We start from the raw sequence: 26,245 nt of genomic DNA, 5'->3' as shown, positions 1-26,245 counted from the left end.
TGGAGTGGAGGAGCGCGCTGCCGCGAGCAAAGGAGGGAGGGAAGGGAGGAAGAGAGGGAGGCGGGCAGGCAAGCAGGCGGGGGGGGGGGGGGGGGGGGGGGGGGGACAGGTTGGGGGCGGGGGACCGGAGAGGGGAGGAGGGGGGTCGCTGCGGTGGTTCTCTCGCTGTCGCCCTCTCCTTGCCTCTCTCCCGGTTTGGTGGGTTCCTCCCGACGTCTCCCTCGCCTCCGGGGCCCCGCTCCCGCCCCCCGCGGTATGTCTTGATCCCGAGCAGCGGGTTTCATGGGGCTCCTCAGGATTATGATGCCGCCCAAGTTGCAGCTGCTGGCGGTGGTGGCCTTCGCGGTGGCGATGCTCTTCTTGGAGAACCAGATCCAGAAACTGGAGGAGTCCCGGTCGAAGCTAGGTAAGGAGTCAAGCCACTCCGGACTGAGTACAGTGTGGAAAGAGGCTGCAGGGTAGGCATTACCACCTGGAGCAAGTGGGCGTTCTTCTAACCTGGGATCTGGTTCCCGGGCAGAAAGAGGCTTGCTTCTAAGGGAGCTGGGACTGGTGTGTGTGTGTGTGTGTGTGTGTGTGTGGAGGGGAGGTGATCAAGAGCACAAGCTCCGAGAATGGGGTGAATAGAGATTGACTGGCATGCTGGGCTCGCGAGGTCACGGGGCAGAGATTGCAAGCTTGGGCTTCCTGGAAGGGTCGTCGCGAAGTAGGCGTTCCACGAAGAGAGCTGGAGAATACCGAACTCGGTGAGGAGCGGGTACTGCTGGAGGAGGAAGGCTGAAACGCTCAACCTCGCGTGTTCTCCCAGAAGTCGTACGGAAAGCCCTGGCAGTGTCAGGCGAGGAGTGTTCTAATTTGAGATAAAGGCACCTGGATGGATACGCAGTCTTTGGGGATGGTGGAGGAGGGTGGGGACTCACCGAGGGGACAGATGCGCAGAAATGGAATGAGATGCCGGGAATGATGGGGAGTAAAAGAAAGACACTGTAGTGAGTCGCACTCTTGTGCTGGGGGCAGCTAGGGACCTTACAGCTGACGGTAGAGGTAGGCTGTCTAGGTAGAACAGAACAGCAGGAGGAAGCTTCGGCGGAGTGCAGAAACGAGGCATCCGGGGATTTAAATTCTTTTAGTAGTGCAAAACTGATTGATTTGGGCTTCAGAATAGAGATTACATATATACACGTTGTTTCTTGGCAGTGTGATGTAGTGAATGTAAAAGAGGAGGGCAAGAAAGGGGCGTTAGTGAGGTTTCCGTTTGTGAAAGGGAAAGATTATGTGAAAAGTTAACCCTGTGGTTAAGTACCTTAAAAAGTTGACAGTAGTTTAATGGGTGATGAAGTCTAAAGTACAGAACGTTGCAGGGTGAAACTGCTAAAGACCAGAAAAAAGTACACAGGTGATAGGTACTTTGGGATTTAGCAGGGAACTTTGGCATTTGAAACAGCTTCAGACGGACAAGGGACTGTTAAAAGAATGATTGATAAATTTTATTTAAAAGTGTACATTGCACTTTAAAAATCAACTCGAGTCTGTAATTTGAATATGGAAAAGTAATGTGAAATATTTTTGCATATGCTTTTATCTCAGAATAACTTTAAGTACCCTCCGAGATGCCGGCAAAAAAAATAATAAAAATAAAAACCTTCAGCAATATAACTTAGACCAAGAAGGAACTGTGGGAAACAGCTAGATACTGCTGTGGGTGATAATTCATTTTTAGGGAAAAAAAAGCACCAGGAAATAATTGTAATATTACACATCATAGCTGACTGTTTCTGATTCTGATCGACTGCAAAAGCTTTGACATTTTAAAGAGCAACGCATCTAATAAATCGGATTAACCGCAACTGAAATTGTGAGAGGAGCTAAAGATATTCCCAGTTCTCAACTCTAGGGTAAAATTTGAAGAGATAACTAATTTATATACTATGATCTTATTAATTATGTGTCTGATACAGTGGAAACAATTGTTAAATTTAAATTGAAAGTTGGCCAATGTGCCTTTTCTTTTTCTTTGAATTCTTTTAGCAGCATTCAGGGTCATAGTCTGATATCATTAATAATCGAGCTTTAAAGGGAAAAAAGACTTCTCTTACAGGAAGTTGCAATTTATATTAAAATGTGTACTTTGTTGTATTGCTGTTTCAGATTCTCTGGAGTTGATTTTCAACACATATTTAGAATGATTTAAATTTTTGATGTTCCTTCTTGCCTAACATCTTTTCCTCTAATACTGGGAAGTCATTCCCACAGGCACAACCTGAATGATTTTTTAAAACGTTATCTGAGGGTGTAGAACACCGCAGGTAGGATATAACATGCTTTCTTGTGATTTTTTTCCCCCCAAGGATGAAAATTCCATCAGAAATAATATGCATTGCAATCTAAAAAATGATATAAGAGGGGCCAGCAGGTGACATGGATGGTTAAAGGTGCTGGACTCCTACATAGCTGACCATGGTTCAAATCTGAGACCTGGACGCTTGCTTTCTCACTTTCTCTCTCGCTCTTGCTCTCTCCCTCTCTGGTCAAATTAAAATAAATAAAGTTAGGTTTAAAAAAAAGATATAAGAAAAGGAGTTCTAAACACAAAACACTCGAAATATTTTACATCTGGAAATGCAAAAATGTGACAAATAAAATGTGTAACTTTTTATCAGCAGGCTTTAGAATTTTTAAAAATAATCAAGTTGGGTATGCCTTATCTGAAACGTTTCTCACTAGAAGCGTTTCAGATTCTCAATTTTTCAGATTTTGGCATATTTGCATATGATGAGTTATCTTGGGGATGAGACTCAAGTCTAAACACAGAATTTATGTTTCACCTATACCTTATAGCCTGAAGGTAATTTTATCTACTATTTTTGTATTACGCCGTTTATCTGCCACCTGTCGCATGAGGTCAGGTGTGATATTTTCTACTTGCAGCAGCAGGTCATTACTCAGAAATTTTGGCTTTTGGAGCACTAAGAATTTTTGATTTTCTGATCAGGGATGCCCACTTTGTACTGAGAGATCCAGTTAGTAATCTTAGCCTTTAGGAAAGAAAGGCAAAAAAGGCATATTTTAACAATCCGTCTTTGCAGTAGATACTTTTCATCTGTGATACTCTTATTTAATCTTCCAAGACATCTTTGAAAGTCATTTTTGCAGCTGCAGGAATAGGCTGAGAGGTTATATAACTTGCCTAAGTCCATCTCACTAGCAAGTGGCAGGAGCCAGTATTGGAACCCAGGTGTGCCTGATTCCAAATCAAGTATTTCTTTACACTAGGCACAAGACTTTATATTGACATTACTCTGAGATTTAGCTGTTAAAATAGGGTTTTAATATTGTAATAATAGGGACCAGCAGATGACATAATGGTTATATTGCTGGACTACCACGTAGTCAACAACTGTTCGAGTCCTGGACCTGGCAGCTTAAGACTTAACACTGGGCATGTGTGTCTGCACCCAAAAGCTTGACAGGAGAATGGAGGAAAAGGGATTGCAGCATGTCCAGCCCACCCAGAGGGTGATTTCTTGCTTTCTGTCTCCCGTGAGGGCACCGAAAAAGTTAAATAAATAAATAAAAATTGGAGTAACAATGTTTTATTGCATTTATTGTTAACAATGAATATCATTCTGAGACGATTCAATTTCTGACATAAAGGAATTGGTTTAGTGTAGTGTCTACCTCTTGATTATATCCATATAACGAACATAAGTGTGTTATCCAGTAAAACAATGAAACAGATAGTTTGTTTCTGCTATAGGAGGAAAAGATCTGTGATTTCAATAGGCATAAAATCGCAACATTAAAAAGCATTTTTATTTTGGTATCAAAAAACTATAACATTTTGCCCTTATTATTCATTATCTTTGCCATTGAGGAAGATTTCAAAGGATGTATTATCTGATAATGCCTTTACTGTAGAATATTGATTTGAGAATATTTTGATAGTGAGACTGCTAATAAAGCAGTAAATGTGTTAGAAACTAAAGAATATTTGGGCCAGCAGGTGGTGTGGTGGTTAAGGCACTGGATCTTATTTGACTGACTGCGTGTTCTGTGTCCTGGACCTGGCGGCTTGAAAAAGCCATGCTGGGCATATGTGCACGGATGCACAAAATCCTGAGAGGAGATTGTAGGAGAAGGGATTCCTATGTGGCCACTCCAAATTGGGGGGAGGGAAATTTCCTCATTTTCTCTCTCTTTTCTTCCCCTTCCCCTTGTCTCTCCAGTGATTGCATGTGCCCTATGCCAAAAAACTAAAAACCAACCAAATAAACCCAAAACTTAAGATGTATGCATTAACCACTTGGAAATAAGGTAAATAAATAGGAATTCATAAAACACCCAATTTTACCCAAAGCAGTTTTATTTCTTTTTTTGAGACAAATGAGGATCATGGTGTACATATTACTTTAGTGCTTGCTTTTTTTCATTTAATATCAATGGCATTCTTTCCAGATGTGGATATAAATTTGACTTATTCTAATAGCTGTATAATATTCTGAAGTATGCATGTATTTATGCAAGTATAAATTATTCGACCACGATGCCAATTTTCAGTTTGTCCCGTTAGCCCTTCCCTTTTTACTAACCATTTCTTTTCTTTGTATTAGATATTATAAACAATGATACAAAAAACATTCTTATATATAGTCTTTAAATTTTTATGGATTCATGTCATTTTCACTAGGATGAATTCTCTAGGGTTATTGAGACCAGGAGTATGTATACACACACACACTCACGTTAAAATTTGTTACTTAAAAATTATTTTTTCTAAAAGGTTACAGTAATCTGTAGTACCAACACACATAGAAGCACTGAAAGCTATCAGGTTTTAATTTTTGGTAGCTCGAAGTCAAGTGGCATGTTATTAATGTACTTTTCCCCAGTTTCTAGTTACCTGTGTTTAGTACATCTTTACAAGTATTTATTGTGCTTTTTACTTGCTAGTTAATTTTCATTTGTCTATTTTCCTATTGCATAGTTCACTAATTTTTAGGTTTTTTTCTTAATGTTAAAATTAATAATCCTTTTCAGTCATGTAAGTTGCATCTATTTTTCTCCTGCTCTGTCACTTGTCTCTTGACTTTAATAGTATGTTTTGCTTATACAGAGGTCTTAAAGTTTATAGTTGTATCTATCAGGTTAGGCCAGAAGTTTCATATGTTGCTTAAGATGTTCCTTGTTTGCATTCTCAGTGTTTTATTGTGGTATTTTATAGTGTTTTAGAAAGTACTTAGCTGTATAATAAATTCACATGTTGATAGAAATTTATTGTGGTTTCAGTGAATAGCCATTTATGGCAAATATGAGTAAATAATCCATTTTTCCTACCATCTGTTAACAGTCCTTTCATCATATATTGTTTTTGTATGTTCTTAGATTGATTTTGGACTTTATTCTTTTTCACTAATCTGAGATAGTTAAACCTCAGGGACCGGTGTTCTTGAGTTCCCTGAAATGATATGTGTAGCTTTCATCAGATTTGTAAAGGAGCGTGTGATCCCCTAAATGGTAGGAGTTGTAGACTTATAGTATGTTTTATATTTATTTATTTTTTTGAGAGGTTTTCGCTATAGGTTGCATGCGCTTGCCAGACAGACGGAGAGAGACATAGAGACAGAAAGCGAGAAATCACCGCCCAGGGGGGATGGCCATGCTGCAATCCCTTCTCCTCTATTCTCCTCTTGGGATCTTGGGCATGTACGCACATGCGCCCGGCGTGAGTTTAAGCCACTGGGTCTGGGACTTGAACCGCGGTCAACTACGTGGGCGTCCAACGACATAGCCATTATGCTAACTGCTGGTTCCCAGTATGTTTTATATTTAATGGAGTGTGCTTTTTGTTTCTCCGTGTGTATGCACATGTGTGCATTCGTGGTGTCATTTCAGGCAGGGTTTCACCCTGTCATCATTCTCCCACCTCTGCCTCCTGAGTAGTTGGCACAGGTGTGTACCACCACTTCAGCTCTAAGACAGGGTTTCACTATGTTGCCTAAGCCAGGCTTGAGTTCCGTTGTCTTGCCTCAGCCTCCTGAGTAGCTGGGACTCAAGGCACATGTCAGGGTGCCCAGCCTTTCACAGTAGACCAGGAAACAAACCTGTTTCTCATGTAGCCTCGGCCTGCTGCACACTAACTCCCGCTGCCCTGCCTGGGCCTGTTTGCTTTCACAACATATGTTTTAATAACATAGTGCAGCATGGAGTTGTGAGTTAACCCTGACACACATGCACATCAGTTGAAAACAAGTTTCTCTGGGAAGTTATGTTGAAAATGATTAAAATCTATACTTAATTTTCTAATGGGAAGTAAAAATCATTCATTAGAAAATGACTCAGAAATGTCAGAATTTGTTGCTTATGAAAATTTTTTTGTGAATCTCAAGAAAACCTGTTTAAGATTTAAAAATGTTTTTCGGGAACCAGCAGTTAGCGTAATGGCTATGTCGCTGGACTCCCACGTAGTCCACCGTGGTTTGCGCCCCAGACCCGGTAGCTTAAAACTCACGCCGGGCGCATGTGCATGTGTGCCCAAGATCCCGAGAGGAGAATGGAGGAGAAGGGATTGTGGCATGGCCATCCTCCCTGGGGGGTGATATCTTGCTTTCTGTCTCTCTGTCTCTGTCTGGTAACCACACGCGCCCTATAGTGAAAACCTTCCCCCCCCAAAAAAAAGATTTAAAAATGTTTTTCTGAACCTCAAGATTAATCTTGTTGTTAATCTTGACTGACAGGGCAATGAAATGTTTCCTTATTTAAATGTTAGAATGTTTATTTTCTGTAGGGCCGAAGCCTTGAAAAAAAGTTTTGTTGGCCATATGCCAGCCAATATGACTACATAAATTTATGACCACATTAGGATATGATTTTTAAATGAGAAAAGTAATTCAGAATGAATTTATGTAGTCATCTCATTGGTGAGAATTATATTACTCATTATGTTCTTTAAACCCTACTTCACTGAAGAGCTAATTCCAGGGCAATGGTTGAGAAAGCTGTCTGGAATTTAGTTTTTAGGTTTTTTTTTTTTTTTTTTGCTATAGAGCTTGTGCTCTCACCAGTGAAAGAGAAAAAGAGAAAGTGAAAAATCACCACCCAAGGGGAAAGGCCACACCACTATCCCTTCTCTAGTCTCCTTTTGGGATTTTGGGCACACACGCTGGGTGTGATTTCCAAGCCACTGGGTCTGGGACATGAACCGCGGTGTCGGCTATGTGGGGTTCAGCATCTTAACCTCGCCTTAACCTGCTAGCCCAGAATTTGGTAACAATTTTTACAAATGCTGGAAACCGTGCAATGAGAATGTTCCAGAGAATGGTAGATTCTCCCACTTCTGAATTCTTTTGGAAAGCCTTGCAGTAGCTGTTGTTCAGAGGCCTTCGAGTTAATAGGAATACAGTTACTCTGGAATCGGTAATTGGTGCCTCACTAGGAGTCATGAGTAGAACCTCTAGTGCCAGGAGTGGTCGCCCGAAACAGTTGATCTCAATTAAGATAATTCCAGGCTGTCTGTCCACCACTCCGTTAAGCCTTCTAATAGCTTTTTGGCACTTAGTGAAATTGAAATAATAATGAATGTTCAAACACTGCTCTCCAGAAAGACTACTTTTGAAGGATGTACTTATGGATGGACTTCACAATAATGGTTCACTATATCCTAATTATTTATAGTTATCTATCGACTTATCAGTACCTCCACTTATGTCCTCTTCCTTGCTGTTAACTGTAGATTAATTGTCACTGCTCTTGTGTAGGTCACATGTGCCCTGATCCTATCCTCTCACCAACCAGAGACGCGATTCCCGAAGCTTTCCCTTATTTTCCTATATTCGTTTCCCCCTTTTCTGCTGGGTTACTGTATTAATACATGAACGTATTTCTCTACAAAAAATGAAGCAATACTTTTCCTTGACATCTCTGCCTTTGCCAGCCAGCACCTGTCCCATATTCTACTGTCCTTTGCAGAAAAACTCCTGAAGTTTGTCTCTTCTCACATCACCGGGAATTTCTGTAGATCTTGTGGTCTACACAGTAACAACATGGTCTAATGTTGCATTTCTCAAAGTGTATCCCTGTAATTGATACATGACTGAAATTGGACTGTAATTACCCTTGTCATTGTGTTTCTTGTGCTTGGGGTTTGTTGAGTTCCTTAGACCTGTGGATTAAATAGATACATTTTAAATGTTTTGGTCATTGTTTCTTCAAGTAGTTTTTCTGTCCTTTTTCTCCTCTCAGAAACTCAGATGGTACATGCAGTAGGCCACATGAAATGGTTTCGCAGTTCAGCAATGTTCTCTTCATCTCTCAGTCTTTTCTTTGTGTTTCGTTTTTACCACTGCATCTTCAATTCACCCATCTTTTCTTTTGCAGTGTGATGTGCTTTTATTCCTCTCAGATGTATTTATCTCAAGCGTTCTTCTCCAACCCCGTCCCAGTTTAGAAGGTCAGTTTGGAACGTAAATACTTTTCCATTTTTCTTCTTCTTCTTTTTTTTTGGAGAGGTTTTTGCTATAGGGCGTGTGTGCTCGCCAGAAAGACAGAGAGAGAGAGAGAGAGAGAAAGAGAGAGAGAGAGACAGACAGACAGACAGAAAGCGAGAAATCACCCCCCAGAGGATATGGCCACGCCGCAATCCCTTCTCTTCCATTCTCCTCTAGGGATCTTGGGCACTCACACACGCCAGGTGGAATTTTAAGCCACCAGCTCTGGGACTCGAACTGGGGTTGACTACATGGGAGTCCAGCAGCATAGCCATTACGCTAACTGCAGGTCCCTCCATTTTTATTCTTAACATGTTCTTTCTGTATTTTCTTGGACAAATAGAATATCGTTATAATAATCTTTTGACCTCTTTTTTGTCTACTAATTCTATCATCTATATAGTTTCTGGGTTGCTTTCTATTGATTTATTTTTCGTTAGGGGTTATATTTTCCCACTTTACATGTCTGGTAATTTTTAACTGGATGCCAGACATTATGAATTTTACCTTTTTTTTTTTAATTTTAAGGGAGATTTTTGCTATAGAGTGCATACACTTGCTGAAGAGACAGATAGAAAGTGAGACTTCCCCCTCCTCCTGGGCCATGTGACAATCCCTTCTCTGTTCTCTTCTTGGGATTTTCGGGGATTTCAGGCACACACAAGCCTGGCGTGAGTTTCACACCACTGGGCTTGGGGCTCAAACTGGGGTTGACGATGCAAGAGTCCAGCAATGTAACCATTATGCCATCTGGTGGTCCCTGAATTTTACTTTTTTAAGTTCTGGAGATTTTCATCTTCCTATAAATATTCTTCAGGGTTTTTGTGGACAACATTCAGGTTTCCTAGGAACAGTTTAATCTTTTCAAGGCTTTTAAGTTGGTCAGATGGGGCCACAATAGCCTTTCGTCCAGGATTAATTGTGGTCCAGTGTGAGGCAGTACCTTTGCAGTTAGTTCCCTAGCCAGTGCTCAGTATATTGCAAAGTTTTTCCACTCTGGATGGTGGGAATGCTGGTTGAGTAAATCGCAAAGATTGTTTCATTGCTCCTTTTGAACAGTTCTTTATATGCCTCAGTTTCTTCACAAATAGGCTCCTATGGGTACCCTGCTGAAATTTCTCCTTGCAGTTCTAATCCTCTTTGGTACTCTAACCAGCAAACTCCAGCTGCCTTGGCCTCCCTTAACTCACAATTATATCTCCTTAATTTGGGGAAACTCTTGGATCTCTGAATTAGACTGAGCTGGAAACTCAGTCTATTGTAGCCTGGAAGCTCTAGGCAGTCATAGGCCTCACCTCACTTCCTTCTCAAGGATCTCCATTCTGCACTTATTTCCTGTGTGATGTCCAGTGTCTGAAAACTGTTGGTCTATTTTATTTTTACTTTTATTGTTCTTATTTATACATTCAATCGTTATACATCATTTGGTTTGTAAAGAGATTTTACCCATGATGATTCACATCTCAGTCCAGTCGGGAATACTATACACATCCTCATCAGCAGATAACAAACTATGTCCATGTCCCACAAATATCTTCTCTGTCTCCATCCCCCCCCCATTCCTGCACTCTTCCCCTCCCACACTCTCCTTCCACTTTGTCTCTAGTATCCATGACAGTTTTTAATGCTTTTATGTCCTCTAGTCTTTCAGTCTCTACCATAGAGTATGGACAGTTTGTATGTGTTTGGTCTGTTTTATTTTTTATTAACTATCAGAGGGTGAGTGTGTTTTTTTAGAGAGAGGCAGAGAGAAAGGGAGAGGGAGAAAGCACCCTTAAATGGTTGTATTTATGCCTCATTCCTTCTCCATTTCCTGCCAGGATTTGGGGCACATACCCACACATGCCTGCTGTTTTCCAAGTAACCAAGTCAGGGTTGAAGCTGTAGTTGGTTGTGTGGACTCCAGCTCCCCTCATCAGTAGGTCATAGGGCTGGACCAGTTTATGTTGTTTTAGTTGTTTGGCTTGGGTGGGTAAATCCAGTCCATGTTAACCCATTTTTGCTAAAGGTGGAAGTTGCATGGATATTTGATTTTGTGTCCCCAGGATGACTTAAGGGAAAGTAGTGAAGTTGGATAAATTACAGTTGACAATTAAAACCAATATTGTAAAGTCAGAGAATGAATCATATTTTATGCTTCTCTATTTTCTTATATTTTCTTTCTCTAATATGGTGTTGAGCATAGGCCTTTAGTATGTTGTTAATGGAAAGTTAGAGGCTAGAAAGCCATTATAGTCCCATATCTGTCCCAATCCATGGATCTTTGAAGTGGACTTCAGTAAATTCTTTTGAGTGTTAGCAATTTTATTCTGATTTCAAGAGTCCAGGCCTTATTGCCTCCCTTTGGATGCAACTGAGTCCAATAAAGAGGCTCTTTCAGGCTGGCTGTTGAAGCATCTGGCTCTAGAAGAGGTTTCTCCTTGTCCTCTTATCCTGGCACTTAAACTAATTGGCAGTTCTTGCTGGGTGGATGGGTGGTCCTCTTCAGAGGTCTTTTTCCTGTCATTCTTCTTTAATTTTCCTGTTCTGGGTTAAGTAATGGGGGAGGGAATCCTAAAAGGACGATGGTGGTGTTGGTGTTACAATCAGCTTTTTTGCACGTACAAAAAATGCATGTAGTGTACCTTAAGGTGCACATTATTATTTCAGTTTTCAGATCTTCAACTTTGCATGATTTAATTCTTGCTAAAAGTAGTTAGCTTTTACTGAACCCAAGAATACTATTAATGTTATTGGGAAGAACCCTTTTAAATTGGAACTGTTGGATTCTCTTGTTGGAAATTGAAAGTTGATTTGATACTTAGTAGCAACTCAAGACTGGATTTAGAGGGAAAATAGTGCTTACAAATAATTCTAGCGCAATTGAGGAATCATCTATTAGTATAACCTTATATTTTCCCATTATTTCTAAATTTGTGTCTTGCCTGGAAAGAAATGGTTTGTCCAGTTAAGCACTCAGAAGTAACTTTTAAGAGATATCATCAGATGTTAGTTGGGAAAGGGGAACTATATTGGAAACAGGTTCGAGTTTCGCTCAGCATAGGGATTTGAGGTTAAGTGGCTATACAGTGGCAAAATAGCTGTTGGCATATTTATTTAGTTATAAATTATGTTTGAGTTGGGCTTAATGAATATAATTTAAAGATGTTATTGGATGGGAACCAGCAGTTAGCGTAATGGCTATGTCGCTGGACTCCCACGTAGTCGACCGTGGTTCGTGTCCCGGACCCGGTGGCTTAAAACTCACGCCGGGCGCGTGTGCGTGCGTGCCCAGGATCCCGAGAGGAGAATGGAGGAGAGGGGATTGCGGCGTGACCATCCCTTCTGGGGGGTGATTTCTCACTTTCTGTCTCTATGTCTCTCTCTGTCTGGCGAGCGCACGCACCCTACAGTGAAAATCTCTCAAAAAAAAAAAAAAAGATGTTATTGGTTCATTAATAACACACTCTTGGTGTGTATTACCTTCATGTTTCGAAGCAAAACAGTTTAGGAAATGGGCTATACTTTGTTTTTTGCAAAGTATGTCATTAGGTTTTGGTATCTTGGTTCTCCATAGCTTGTCTTTAGACAGTGAATTCTGTATTAAGTGTTCTATTACCGTTGTGCTTTCATAATAATGTCATGTTACAGTCTTAATTAATAATAACTTTTTAAAAAGATGAAGTCTTTCGAAAAACTAGTGGCATAAACATTATAACTAAAATCGTACTGCAAAAATGAATTTTTATTTGATATCTAATAAAGCCAGTTGCAAATTCTACCCTATTTTCATTCTTTCTAGGAACTTGGTGATTAATTAGGACCGTCAGTGATCCTTCCCATTTTTAAGGCGTTATGTTAAAGAACAATATCGTAAATATTCAGTGATAAGAGATACTGTTCTTGAATGTAGGCAGGGATGTTGGTGTTCTGAGTAAATTTAATTATTGACTTAATCAATAAAATCCTTTTTCAACCTTGTGTTTGACTGACTTCTTTAAATTTTGTGCATACCGTGGTGAAACTAGTATAGTAGTTTCACTGTTGACACTAAAAAGCTTGATCAAATGACTCAGAAATTCTTGATTATGTTCTACTTTGATGTTAAAAAGCTGCTTCCAGTTGCCAGCATTTTTATTTTTAATTTCCACACAGTTTTATTGCTTTTTAAGAAAACACACCCAACTCTTTTATAGTGTTGAATGCTCCTGGTCGTTTATACACATTTGACAGAAAACCAAATCAGCTCAGTTGTTTCTTTCATAGAAGAGCTGATTAGAAAGACTGGCTCAATGTGGTCTTAAAGTATTTAAGAGATAGCTTCTTCATTTTGTTAAATAGGATAGAATAAAAAACATTCACAGTGGTCCTCTGGGACATACATTTCTTAAACTTTCCTTCCTGTTTTGAATGTTAAAAAAGCAGCAGACAGACCATGGGGTGATATTTTAGTGTCTTGAATGGTTTTCTCAGGAAGGAAAATGAGAGGTCTGTGACCTTTGCTCCTGACCCTGGAACTCCTTAGTGATTGTCTGACTTGGGATGAGCCTGTCTAGGAATTGTTCTTACTTGAGATGCCATTGTGTGTCCTTTTTCTTTTGTCCTAGGTTGGAACTTTGTGATTAATTAAAATGCTGTGACTAGTTATAGTCTGATCTTCCTCATGACTACTCTGACTTCCCGTTGATCTTTTTAAACTAATTTTGAATCTTGTCCGTATTTGCCGCTGGACCCATGTTTCACAATGATTTTTTTCTCTCACCAGTGATGAGCTGTTAATAACCTCTGAATCTCCTGTAACAGACAATAATAACTAACAACTGCTGGTTGCTTATTCTGTGATAGATAGAATATATTCTAAGTGTTTTGTAGGTATAGTTTTATTTAACATAAATGATGCTTATTCTGCCTTCCTCAGTTGCTGCTGAGGTAAATGATCTTCAAATGACAAAAAATGTGAAGATGTAAACTGTACGAATGGCATAGTTATAGTGGTTTCTAATAGTGATAATTGTATCTTCTGTTGTCTTCATGGTTTCATACAGTCTAGAGCCAATATTACTTGTATAAATTTTCCCAGTGTCTCACCTCGAGGATGTGCCACATGATGATGTTACATGAGTCATAACAGATTTTATGTTCAGATGAGCTTTTATCTTCTAGGAAAGAAAGAGTAGTAATCATGGGCAATGCATGTTATCTGCTCCTAAACGTAGAAGGCTGTTGGCCTTCATAGAAATTCTAGAAAAGTTCTGACGTTGCAACTTTACTGAACTCTCTTCCCTCATTCTCACCAAACTCTTCCAATTTGACAGTTTAAGGATAGATTTTTATAAAATGCAAATTAAGTTTGAATTGCAGTGTAAATTTCTGCATGTATGTATGTGTATATACATATAAAATAACTAGCTTCGAAGTAATTTCTTCAGTGCATTAAAGATAGCTAACTTAAGTGATGGAAAAAAGAACCCAAGTGTATTTCTCCACTCTGGAAAAAGTTTGTGTGATAATTCGTTTACCATGTGGTCTGTTTTCCCACAGTGATTCATTGTCATAGTCTCAAACAGAGGAAAAAAACACAAAAATGTTTTGTTTCCTTTAATCTAGGAACTTCACCTTTTTTTATTTTTTTATTTTTTTACGTTTTTCGCTCAGGTACAGAATAGTGTATTTATTGCTGAGATGATGAAAGTGACTTTAGGAAAAACAAGATTCTTAAATCCTAACAACCTCAGAAGCTATTAACTTGTGTGAACACTTATTTGCTACTATACAGTCAAATTTTGATAAACTAAAGTAATGGAGGCTTTGAGAGAGAAACTATTTCGTGATTACCTGTTTCATTATCTGTTATTGCTCTCTCTTTTTCAGGCTTTATATCCTTATAGCACAGGTCAGCCTTCTTGAATGAAGATTTAACATATATGCACTTGCATACCTTCATGAGCAGCACGGGGATTTGCTTTACATAGTAAGATCATGTTTTATGATGATAACTCTTTTTTTATGTGATGGAGATCATGGTATGTGGGAGAGAAGCACCCTCAGTAGGGTCTCGTCACACTGTGATCTTTTGCCCCAGGCCAAGCTGGGGATCTGAACTCACAGTTGGCCAGAATGCTTCCAGCCCCTTCAGGGAACTATTACTATTGAGCCACAGTAGTGGGGTCTGTGTTTTTATTTATAAATATATAGAAATAAATGTTTAAACTTTTTTGTTTGTTTTTAGTTTGCTGTAAAATGCATGTGCTTGTCAGAGAGAGAGCAGAGAGAGGAAGTGAGAAAGCGCCCCTCTGGAGGGATTGCTATGCTATAGCGCCTTCTCCTCCATTTTCTCCTTGGAATTTTGGGCGTGCATGTATGTGTACTTGATGTGTTTTTCATATTGTGGGCCCAGGACTAAAACTATGTACTCAACCATGTGGGATCCAGCTGCCTTAACTTCTCTACCACCTGCTGACCCCCATTTTTTTTTTCTTTTTTAATTTTAAAGTAATACTTTTTTTAAAGATGGAGTCTAACTATGTCATGGTGCTCCTGCTTCAGCCTCCTGAGTAACTGAGACTGTAGGCTGCAACATCCTGCCTGGCTTTAGCATGAGTCAGGAGTGGGCCTGTGTTGAAGAGCAGTAGCATTTTACCAGCATGTGCCACTATGGCTGACCAATAGATAACCTTTTTTTTTTTCTTCTCTCTTTTTTTTTTTTTTTGTAGAGGTTTTTGCTATAGGACACATGTGCTCACTAGAAAGAGAGAAAGAGACAGTGAGAAATCACCCCCCAGGGGGGGATCGCTATGCTGCAATCCCTACTCCTCCATTCTCCTCTCAGGATCTTGGGCACGCACGCACACGTGCCTGGTGTGAGTTTAAGCCACTGGGTCTGGGACTTGAACTGTGGTCGACTACATGGGAGTCCAGTGACTTGGCCATTATGCCAACTGCTGGTCCCTAGATAATCTTTTTCAGTTTTTTTTAATTAGCAGTAAAAACATATGGAAAGATATACTGGATTTGTTGGCAGCTCCATTTACTTGTTAATACTTTTAAAAAAATTCATTTTTTAATGACTTTACCAATGTAAAATTGAGAATGACAGAATTGAAAACATCAACCCTTTACCTTTCTCCTAACTGCTCCCCAACACTACATGGAGTATATTACTCTGTAGGTAGAAACTGTATCTTATTTTTCATTTTGGTTCCAGTAACTTAAGCATATATTAGTTTGGACTTTGGGGAATTAACTTCTGAAAAGAATCCCCAGGGAACTCTGTAATTTCTAAGTAGATGTTATTCCAAATTTGTAATGTCAAGAGTGGGGTTTTTCTTTTTTGTTTTCTGTTAAACAGTGTCTCAGTATCATTCTCTATCCTCACTCTCCTGAATTACATTTAATTATATAACTCTTGCTTGCCTTCTCACTTTCTCTTTCTCTGTCCCCCTCTGGCCAAATTAAAAATAGTAGTGATGAATAAAAGAAAATAAAGCCATTCTTTAAAAAATAAAATAGAGGCTGGCAGGTGGCATGGTGGTTAAGGTGCTGGACTCCCACATGGCTGACCACAGTTCAGGTCCCAGACCTGGCGGCTTGCTTTCTCATTTTCTTTCTCTCTTTCTCTGTCTCCTTCTGATCAAATTAAAAATAATAATAATGATGAATAAAATTAAATAAAGCAATTATTAAAAAGAGACTTTAATTTGTCTACTTAACCAAGCATACAAGATTTTGTGTCTTTATTTGAATTAATAATTTCCCAAGCACCCGAAATTGAGCATTTGTTTAACGTTCTACCCACCAAGGCGGATTGTACTGATATTGGCACATACAGAAGACATATGAGAGAGAAGAGGCAGACAGATGAGAAGGGATTGTCTTTTCATAGTTTTAAATACATCATAAGTCTGGGGCATGTATAGTATATTGAATGAATAAGTTACTAAATAATAAGTTATTTTGGGTTTAGTCTCACAAATGGAGTTGTAGTGTGTGATGTGCGGTATAGCAGGCTTTGAGATTTTTGATTTACTTAAATGGTATAAGGTGTAGTTATAATTTTGCATTTTGATTTCTGATTTGAATTATATATTATACATTCTTTCACATTTATTGTATATTTTAATCTTACCTTGTCCTGAAAACAAATTGAGATTTACAGATGCGTATGCAATACAGAATGGGTAAAAAAAAAAAAAAAAGTAAGAATGAGATAGGTAAGAAATGAAAATATTTGTGTAAATATGAAAAAACTTATTTTTTAAGCTCATTTTCTTTTAGTAGGCATTGAAGTATTAAAATGTCAAAAAGACTTCTGTAGATAACCTTTACTTAAGATTCTGAGATATATTTAGAGTATTTGTAGGTCTCTTAAAGAGCCAAGAAGACAACTTCTGTGTTTGTATTTTAGTCACAGAATAAAGTGGAAACAATTTTGTTACAACAAGGATAGCTGGGCAGATCAGGCATCTAACCATAAGAGCTAAGGATAAGATAAATTTAGAACAGAATTTATGATATGCAAGCAACCTTTTTAAAAACAAAAATATTTAGTTTCTGAGTATGAGCAAAATATGATTTAAAGTAAGTATTGTTAAATTAGCATGAAACACTAAAATGAAATTGCCAAAAGTCAAATTAAAGACAAATATCGGGAGAGATGTTGCTTTTTCCATTCCTCATGGTATACTATCATGAACAGTTTTACATAATTAGTACAACATACCCGGGTATTTTATAGTCCAAACATCCGCAGCCTCAATCTTGCCTAGGGATAAAAAATACTGAATAAGTAAAGCAATGTACAAAATTCATATACAACTTTCATTTTCAGCTAGGATAATGATCAAATATATTGAGTTGTGATTTATAAAATTAAAATGACTAAGTTGGTAAATAGTGACCCTTTCAGTCTTTTCCTCTTTCTATATTACAGAATAGCAGTGGTCTCTAGCAAATACATGTGTCCTTTGACAAAACTTTAAAAATATGCATAATTGAAACTTTAGAATCACCAAAGTAATTATACAGTACGGTCATACGTCATGCTTCGCTTAATGATGGCATTGGATTTTAAGAAATTTGTTGTTAAGCAATTCATCATTGCGTGAACATCTTGTACCTACACAAACGTCGATGGTGGAGCCTACTGTGAACCTAGGCTATATGATGTAGTCTTATAGGACACCATCATGTAATGTGGTTTGTCACTTAACCGAGGTCCTGTGACACGTCACATGGCTGTATTTGGAAAAAAAGAAAAAGTAGCCTTTGTGTGTGTGTGTGTTTTTTTTTTTTTTACATACTAATGAAACCTTTATTGTTTGCAGAGTTCTTTCATGTGGAGTCCTTAGATACAGGTGATTTTTATATGCCTGTGTACAGGTCGTTCACTATTTATTCTGCCTTGGTGTTCTCTGAGTTTCACAGATCTGTGATCTGGTGTCTTTTAAGTTTGGAAAATTCTCCACCATTGTTTTTTTTTTTTTTTTTTACTTTTTTTTCTTTTTTTCCTTACATTTTTTTTTTTATTTACATTCATTCACTGTACATCATTATAGCATACAAAATGAGATTTTTCCATTGAGAATACACTGTATATTGGCTCAATCAAGCACATCAACATATGTGTTATTGTCAACAAATCATTTTCCATTTCTTGTTTTCTGTATATTTTGCCTTTTTCCCCATTCTTGATTCCCTATCTCACCCTCTGCCATCTCCCACCCTCCTCCCACACTGTGTCTGGTATCTATTGGTGCTTTCTATGCCTCCCCCATTTTATTGTTTCACTAAATATCTTAATAAATCTAAATATTTTCAACAGCAAGCACAGCTGATATGTACATATCCATGAACACAAGTCTGACTTTAGGCATAAACCTCAGTGAATAGAATGAACATACTATAAAGTAGCACCTAACTAGGGCTATATAGCTTAACTGCAGTCATCAAATAGGTATTTCTAATGCCTTTTTTTTTTCTTCTGAAAAATTTTTTTTATTAATTTACATTCATTCCCTGAGCATCATCACAACATTCTAAATGTGGTTTCCCATCTAGAATATACTGTATAGTGGCTTAGTAATGCATGTTCTCATCCATAATATTCCATTTCTACTTTCATATATATGTTTTTTACCCCATGTCTAGCCCTCTGCCCTATTCCACTCTCTTATTACACTATCTCTGCTGTCTACAGTTGTCTTCAATTCCTTTTCCCCCAACATTTCGTTGATCACACAATATCATAAGTAATCTAACTACTTTCAATAGCAAGATCAGCCGATGGTTTCAAGAAAAGCAGTTTTGAACTGGTAAGGATATTTCTTTGAAACTTAAAGCCTAGAAACAGGTTAGTATTCTGTTCAAATAGTCGGAACATGAATCTATTGATAGCTGAAGACAGGACAAAAGTCCTTAAAACCAGACAACAAAGCTTAGAAGAAAAGCAGCAATATTTTAGTCAAGTCGTAGAATACTGTTTCATCAGTTCAGTCTCATGTACTTAATCTTTCTTCTGTATCTGTTGAGGTTCGATGTTCCAGATTGAAATCTGGGATGTAATACTCAACTCCAGCTTTTGGCCCTACAATTAAGTTGCCCATTTTCTTAGTTTCTGAACTCTTATTTCTGTGTGTCTGCATTTAATTTTACTGACATAGCACTCCCTTAAGAACTTCTTGGAGATCCGGTCTGGTGCTGGTAAATTCTTTCAGGTTTTGTTTATCTGGGAAAGTTCGTGTCTTTTCTTCCCAAATGAACGATAACCTTGCTGGGTACAGAATTCTCGGTTGAAATTGCTTTTCCCTTAATACTTTGAATACATTTTCCCATTCTCTCCTCGCTCTCATTGTTTCCGATGAGAGGTCTGCCGTTAGTCTGATGGGATACCCTTTGTAGGTAACTTGCCTTTTTTCTCTTGCCAGTCTTAGTATCTTGTCTTTGTCTGTGGTTTTGGTCAATCTGGCTATAATGTGTCTTGGAGAAGATCTTCTTGGGTTGATTCTATTTGGGGTCCTCTGTATTTCTTGGGACTGAATCTTTGAGTGCCTCTCCAGGTTTGGAAAATTTTCTTGTAAGATTTCATGGAATAGATTATCAATGCCCTTATGAGTCTCTTCACCTTCTGGGATGCCTATTATCCGGATGTTTGGACGTTTGATGGTATCTAGTACTTCTCGCATATTATTCTCAAATTTTTGGACCATTTTCTCAGTCTTCGTGGTGGATTTTTCTAGGCCAACCATTTTCTCTTCTACATTAGAGATTCTATTTTCTGTATGATCTAGTCTGCTTTTAATACTTTCAAGGGAGATTTTGACTTCTTGTATTATAGCCTTCATCTCTAACAGTTCCATCTGATTCTTTTGTAAAGTGTGAAATTCCTCTTTTAGATCTAGCATGAATTTCCTCACCTCCTGGAACTCTTCAACTCCTTTCTCCTTCCTCTTCAGCAGTTCCTTGTCTCTCTTCTCTTCTATCTCTGTTAGCTTTGCCATTATGAATGTTCTGAATTCTTTATCAGACATTTCCATGATTTCCATTGAACTGTGTGTGGATAAAGAGGAGCTATCCTTTTCCCTTGTGGGAGAGGTATTTTCCTGCTTCCCCATATTTCTTGTGGTCTTGCAGCGATTTCTAGTCATCTGGTGGGTGGTCGGTTTCTTCCCAAACACGCGAGTTTTGGATGCTGGAGGCCCAGTTATCAGTGGGACATCTTCCTTTCTCCCCAAATGGCTAGATCACAGGAGCCATGGAGCTGGCTGCCTCTTGAAGAAGGGCTGTTCACGCGAGTTTTGGATGCTGGAGGCCCAGTTATCAGTGGGACATCTTCCTTTCTCCCCAAATGGCTAGATCACAGGAGCCATGGAGCTGGCTGCCTCTTGAAGAAGCTCCACCATTGTTAAGACAAATATTTCTTCTGTTCTTTTTTCTTTCTTCTGATATCCTCATTGCATGGTTACATCTTTCCTAATTGTCCCATAGTTTTTGAATAGTATGTTTCAATTTTAAACATTCCCCCCCTTTGGCATGTGTCCATGACATACCTTAAATACCTTTGATTGTTTTCTCTGCTGTGTCCATGTGTTGACGAATCCATCAAAGGCATTCTCCATTTCTTTGCTCCGATTCTTTTACAGTGTTATTAATTTTTGTTGTTTTCTTCTCCTTCCTCTTCATGTTTTCCTGTGTTACTGCTTATATATTATGTTTTTGAGGAGTGTTTCCTTTTTTCCTAAGATCTTAGCATATTAATTTTAATTACCAAGTTCTTGATGTGATCATTTCAAGTTTTCTGTCATATATGTATCTCGGATTCCTGCTTTGTCTTTTCAAAGTATGTTTTTTCGCTTTTTAGCATGCATTTTGATATTTTTGTTGCTAGCTGGACGTGGTGTGGGGATGTGAAGAACTGAGGTAAATACGCCTTTAGTGTGAGAGTTTTATGTCATCTGGGTAGGAGTTAGAATATTTGCTGTAGCTATGATGTCAGAGGTTATAATTTTCTGTATTGTATTTGTTTTTTGTTTTGTTTTCTTTTTTTTTTCCTTGTTGTTGGGTTTCCCTAATAACATCTACTCAGACAGGGTCTGAGGATTGTCTTTCTTTAGGCTACAATGCCGCGTTTATTATGTAGCAGTCCTGTTGATGACATGGTAAAATGTGGGAGGAGGGAAGGGTTTTGTGATCCTATAATTAGGCCTCAGCCTGTGTTTGGGCTGTGACTTTAATGAGTGCTCTCTAGCACCTATTTCTACCTCCATCACTTAGATGAGATAGAAGAGTTAGAAGGGGCTGGAATTTGATACTTTACTTACCCAGAAATTGGTTAGGCCCTGGTAAATAGTTTCTTTTCAGTGCAGGTCTTTGTTATTGAGAATTGAGCTCCCAGGGCAATTTCAAAATGTTAGTTTTTCTGTGCTGGAAGCACAGAGGATTTTTTTCTTTTTCTCAGATCTTCGCCTTGTGTACCTGGTGGGACTCCTGGTAAAGCTCAGGAAAGTGTGGTCGCCCCCGTCCCCTCTCTGCCCATCTCCCAGAGTTTTTATTTCTCTAACAGTGCACATTGGGCCCCAGCAACGTATTTTAGATTACACTTCAGGTGTTTCTGTGGGTATGGGCTCCAGCTGTGGGCTTCTGTGCCTGGGTTTTGTGATTCCGGTGAGCTGTGATAGTCTGTACCGACTATTCTTTCCGTTTTGGGGGCAGCGGTTTGCCATGGACCTTGGTTCTCATTGGATCTAATTAGAGCCATTGATTTTTATTTTTAGTTCACCTTTCTTGTTGTGAGAAAGGAAGGGATGACTTCCAAGCTCTTTATATGTCAGACCAGAAACATTTAATGATATTTTATAAATTGTCAAGTTTTTCTTCTTATTCTTTTCACTGTTTCCTTCTTCAGTCTACCTGAAGTTTAGCTTTGTAGGGATCTAGGGAACAGAGTACGTGTCTCGGCCATCCAGTTATGTATACTGCTGTTACCAAGCTCAATTCTGCTTCGCTCACTCGGGCACCACAGACTCCACTGTAGGCACATGGGGTGATGAAGGAAAGTACAGATTTATTGCCATGTGCAATAAGGAGACTGGGCAGCTCCTGCTGGGCCTTCTGAAAAGTTCCTCACCTACATTTTTAAGGGCGAAATTAAAGGTAAGGGCCCCAGGTGCATGATCAATTCAATGATTTGTTCAATAGGGCACGATCATCTCCTGGGCCTCTCTGATTGGCAAGGCCTTAGGTAATTAAATTTCTGTTCTACAGTAGAAGGGGGCAATCACCAGGGTTTTGGCGCATTCAGCCTGGGGATTTTGGGCTCACAGCCAAGTAGTTTGCATCCTGCAAAAACATCCTAAGAATTGAAGTGAAAACTTTATCTTCCGATTAAGTGGGAGTTTTAGAAGTCTTCTGGCCTTCTTGGCCATTGTTGCATGAGTGCTATAACCAAGGTCTGAAGTTTTACCTCTTCTTTTGGACCACAAAAATTTAAGTGAACTTTGCATTCCAAGCTCCTTAGAAAGACATTTTACCTTTAGTGTAGCTCTTACTAATTTTTAGTTTAGGGAGTTGTTATTTTTTCCTCAATAGAAAGGTGAAACTGAGGGCCTAGCCCCTTGAGGGGGTCCCTGCTTAATCTCACTGCTTTGTCTAACAATTATTGTGTTAGTATTATATCATTTCTTATTATTTTAGCTTTATATTCTCTGGTACCTATTGGGGCTAACTTTTTCTGCATAGTTTTTGCTTTACTTATTATTCCATGGGACCCTCAGAATCATTTTGTCCAAAAAATAGAACTATATAAACTATATTATAAGTAGAACTACTTAAAATTAATAATGATTAGGATGATAGTGTTATGTTTGGACTTCCCACTGGAACTGTATGTCTCTGTTTATTCAGATCTTTTGTATTTTGGAGGTTTTATAATTTATACAAGTTTTCTTTCTTTTTTTTAAAGGATTTATTTAATTTTATTTATTCACTCATTTATTTTCATTTGACCAGAGAAAGTCAGAAACTCAGACAGAAGCAAAGTGAGAAAGCAAGCAACCAGATCTGGGACTCAAACTGTGGTTGGTCATGTGGGAGTGTCCAGCGCCTTAACCACCATGCCACCTGCTGGCCACAAGTTGTTTTTTTCATGAGAGAGAGAGAGAGAGGTGCTCGCACTCTCAGCAGTCTCCTAACTTGATATCCCCACACACAGCCTTTCATTCATCCAGGATTGTAGACATCGGTATGTGTCCCTCAAATGCACTGGTCAATCTGGGAATTGAACCCCAGTCTTGAGGATGTCTTTCAGCATTGCAGAGTGTTGCATTACTGCTTTGCCATTGTGACTGGGCCAGATATTTTGCGTTTTTAAAACCATCTTATTTTGGGACCAGCAGATGGCATAATGGTTACTTCACTATACTCCCATGTGGTTGACTGCGGTTCTAGACCCAGACCGGGTGGCTTAAACCTCATGCCCGCCCATGTGCCCAAGATTTTGAGAGGAGAATGGAGGAGAAGGAATTGCAATGTGGTCATCCCCCCAGGGAGTGATGTTTTTGCTCTCTGTCTCTGTCTCTCCAGCGAGCACACATGCCCTATAGCAAAAATTTCTCTCTCAAAATAAGTCTTATCTTGAGGTGATTTTAGATTCACATAGGGGTTGCACAAATAGTACCATTTCTGTGCACACTTTACCCAGGTTCCCATGATGATAACATCTTATAAAACCATAGTGTAACTATCAAACATAGGAAATTGATATTAATATGATACTGTTAACTTATAAACCTTACTTGGGATTTCACTAGTTTTTATATGCACTCTTGCACTTTTTTTTAATGTATATTTTTGCTGTTATTATTGGAGTTGTCTTGCACTAAATTTCTCTATCTTTATTTCCTCTCCTTTTGCTGGAGGATAAGAGTGCTATTAATTTTTAGCAAGGTCTTTGCTAGTAGATTTTACATTTTTAAAGTTTTTCAGTTATTTACATGGAGCATTTAGGCATATAATCTTCCTTTTCACTAATATTGGCACTCCCCACTTAACTGAGTTCTTGTCCTAGGAGACGGTTGTTCTGGTGTTTGCTAGTGGTATTTGCTGGTGCCCTCAGGTATGCATTTTTCAATAGTTATTACATGGCATCACACTGGGATAATTTAATTCTATCCATACAAAAAGCACACATTAGATAAGGGCCAAAAAGTGACAAAACACCCCACAATACAGTAATATAACTCCAGTGTAATCATTTTTATTTATTTGGAATACTACTATGGGTGCACAGTAGAGTACATATTTATAAACAAAATACATAGTCTTGGGTGATTGTGAATGTTTTGTGTAGTCAGTACTAACCAACTGCAATATCAAGACACAAAGACAGAAAGGGATTCCCAATGCTTGGAGAAGTGGTTAGTCCCAGTGGTCTTGAAACAGACAGGTTTTTAAGTAAGGAATAGCTGTATTCTTTTGTTTTTTCCTCCCATATCATGTCTTATTGCTTTGGCTAGATTTCTAAATTATCTGTATCTGTGCCTGACTTTTATTTTTGTGTGTGTGTGTGTGTGTGTGCACCTGATTTTTAAATAACTTTTTTTTGGGGGGGGGGCTTTACCTTCGAGAGGGAAAAAAAAGCTATTATATATATTAGCTGATTTCTCTAATATATGTTATTATATGAATCATGATGTATAGTAAATCCTTTTACCATGTTTCAAGACTTCTGATTCCTTCAAATAAATCATCTCATTTAATCCTTACAACCTCCGAATGTGTCAATATTATTACTGTTTACAGATGAGTAAATTGGATTAGGACAAATAATTACTGAAAGTCACAGAGCTCAGGAGGTGGCTCAAACACAAGTTACAAAATTTTTATTGCCTTTATGTTTAGCCGTTCTTTTACATTATCTTCTATAACAACAGAAAAGGTCGATGATAAAATATTCAGATAAATTTAATTCTAGGGCAGTCCTTCCCTGTTTTCCTTCTGAAGGTATTTGTTGGAAAGTACAGCCACTATTGAGAATCTAAATATGTCAGACATTTGTTTTGTTTAGATATAGAGTCAAGTATGGGAGTACCAAGAAATTAATACATTATTCCTACATATGAAGAACAGCATATAGTTAATTTATGAGGAACCTCCTATGTGAACGCCTGTAGTGTAAGATTGGTATATATTCTTCTTTCTGGTGACTTCAATATAATGTTAGAGTCTTACTGTGATTTAGAGTGAATGAGTGATAAAGTAATAGAATCCTTTATTTGACAGAGGCCTTGACGGGTATTTTTATTAAGCTTCCTTCCCATTGTTGGAATGCCACCCTCTCTAATATGTTTTAGGATGTTAAGTGGATGAAATAGTTTAATTTTTTATCGCTAGCTCTAGTCTGTAACAGTTTCATTAAAATTTTGTGTTACTCTTTGTTCTTGTCAGATGACCTTTCCTTCTGTATTTGTGTGTGTGTGTGCACACGTGCATGTGCCTATGTGTTTGTGTGTGTGGGCGTGCGTGCGCGTGTATCCTTTTCAAATCTGAGCTAATCAGAATGTTTTTAAAGCTCTATTGATTTCTTAGGTACCCTTATCCTTCTGCATTGGCATTCATCGATACATCTCTTCCATCTGTCTTATTTCATTACCTTAGATTAAATAAATTTGTAAAACCACACTGGTACTGATAGATCTGAACTATACAATAAACCCTTTGCAATGTATTATATATATTTTTTTTTGGGGGGGGGGGAGAGATTTTCACTGTAGGGCGCGTGCGCTCGCCAGACAGACAGAGAGAGACATAGAGACAGAAAGCGAGAAATCACCCCCCAGGGAGGATGGTCACGCCGCAATCCCTTCTCCTCCATTCTCCTCTCGGGATCTTGGGCACGCATGCACACGCGCCCGGCGTGAGTTTTAAGCCACCGGGTCCGGGACACGAGCCGCGGTCGACCACGGGGGAGTCCAGCGACATAGCCATTATGCTAACTGCTGGTTCCCTGCAATGTATTATATTTTTGTCATTGCCCTTTATTACATGTGTATTCATTCACACAGTAATTATTTGACAACTAGATCACTCGTTAAATGTTTAGTTTGTGTAACCAGCACTACTGATACTCTAAAATCCTCAGGAAAGGAGGTAATACTTTATTATATCTTGTCAAAGGAGAGACTCATTAAAACCAGGTGCTTAAAACATAATACTTCTCTCTCTTGTTTTTTTTTTTTTTTTTTTTTTTTTTTTTTGAGGGTTTTTTTATAGGGGGTGTGTGCTCCCCACAA

At 38.6% G+C, this 26,245-nt stretch overlaps 1 protein-coding gene across 2 annotated transcripts in view; it reads left to right on the top strand.

Moving 5' to 3' along the window:
• The first annotated feature begins 282 nt into the window (after window positions 1-282).
• Window positions 283-26,245, top strand: part of HS2ST1 (heparan sulfate 2-O-sulfotransferase 1) — a 196,628-nt gene continuing 170,665 nt past the window's right edge. For both annotated transcript variants that reach the window (XM_027768749.1, XM_006169694.3), the window contains exon 1: window positions 283-406. In XM_027768749.1, coding sequence (XP_027624550.1) covers window positions 283-406 — 124 coding nt within the window. The remainder of the gene's footprint in view (window positions 407-26,245) is intronic.

The sequence above is a fragment of the Tupaia chinensis genome, unplaced genomic scaffold, assembly GCF_000334495.1.
Source record: "Tupaia chinensis unplaced genomic scaffold, TupChi_1.0 Scaffold147417_1, whole genome shotgun sequence".
Taxonomy (NCBI): Eukaryota; Metazoa; Chordata; class Mammalia; order Scandentia; family Tupaiidae; genus Tupaia; species Tupaia belangeri.
The sequence above is the reverse complement of the archived record's forward strand: the minus strand, read 5'-3'. Positions and strand labels throughout refer to the sequence as shown.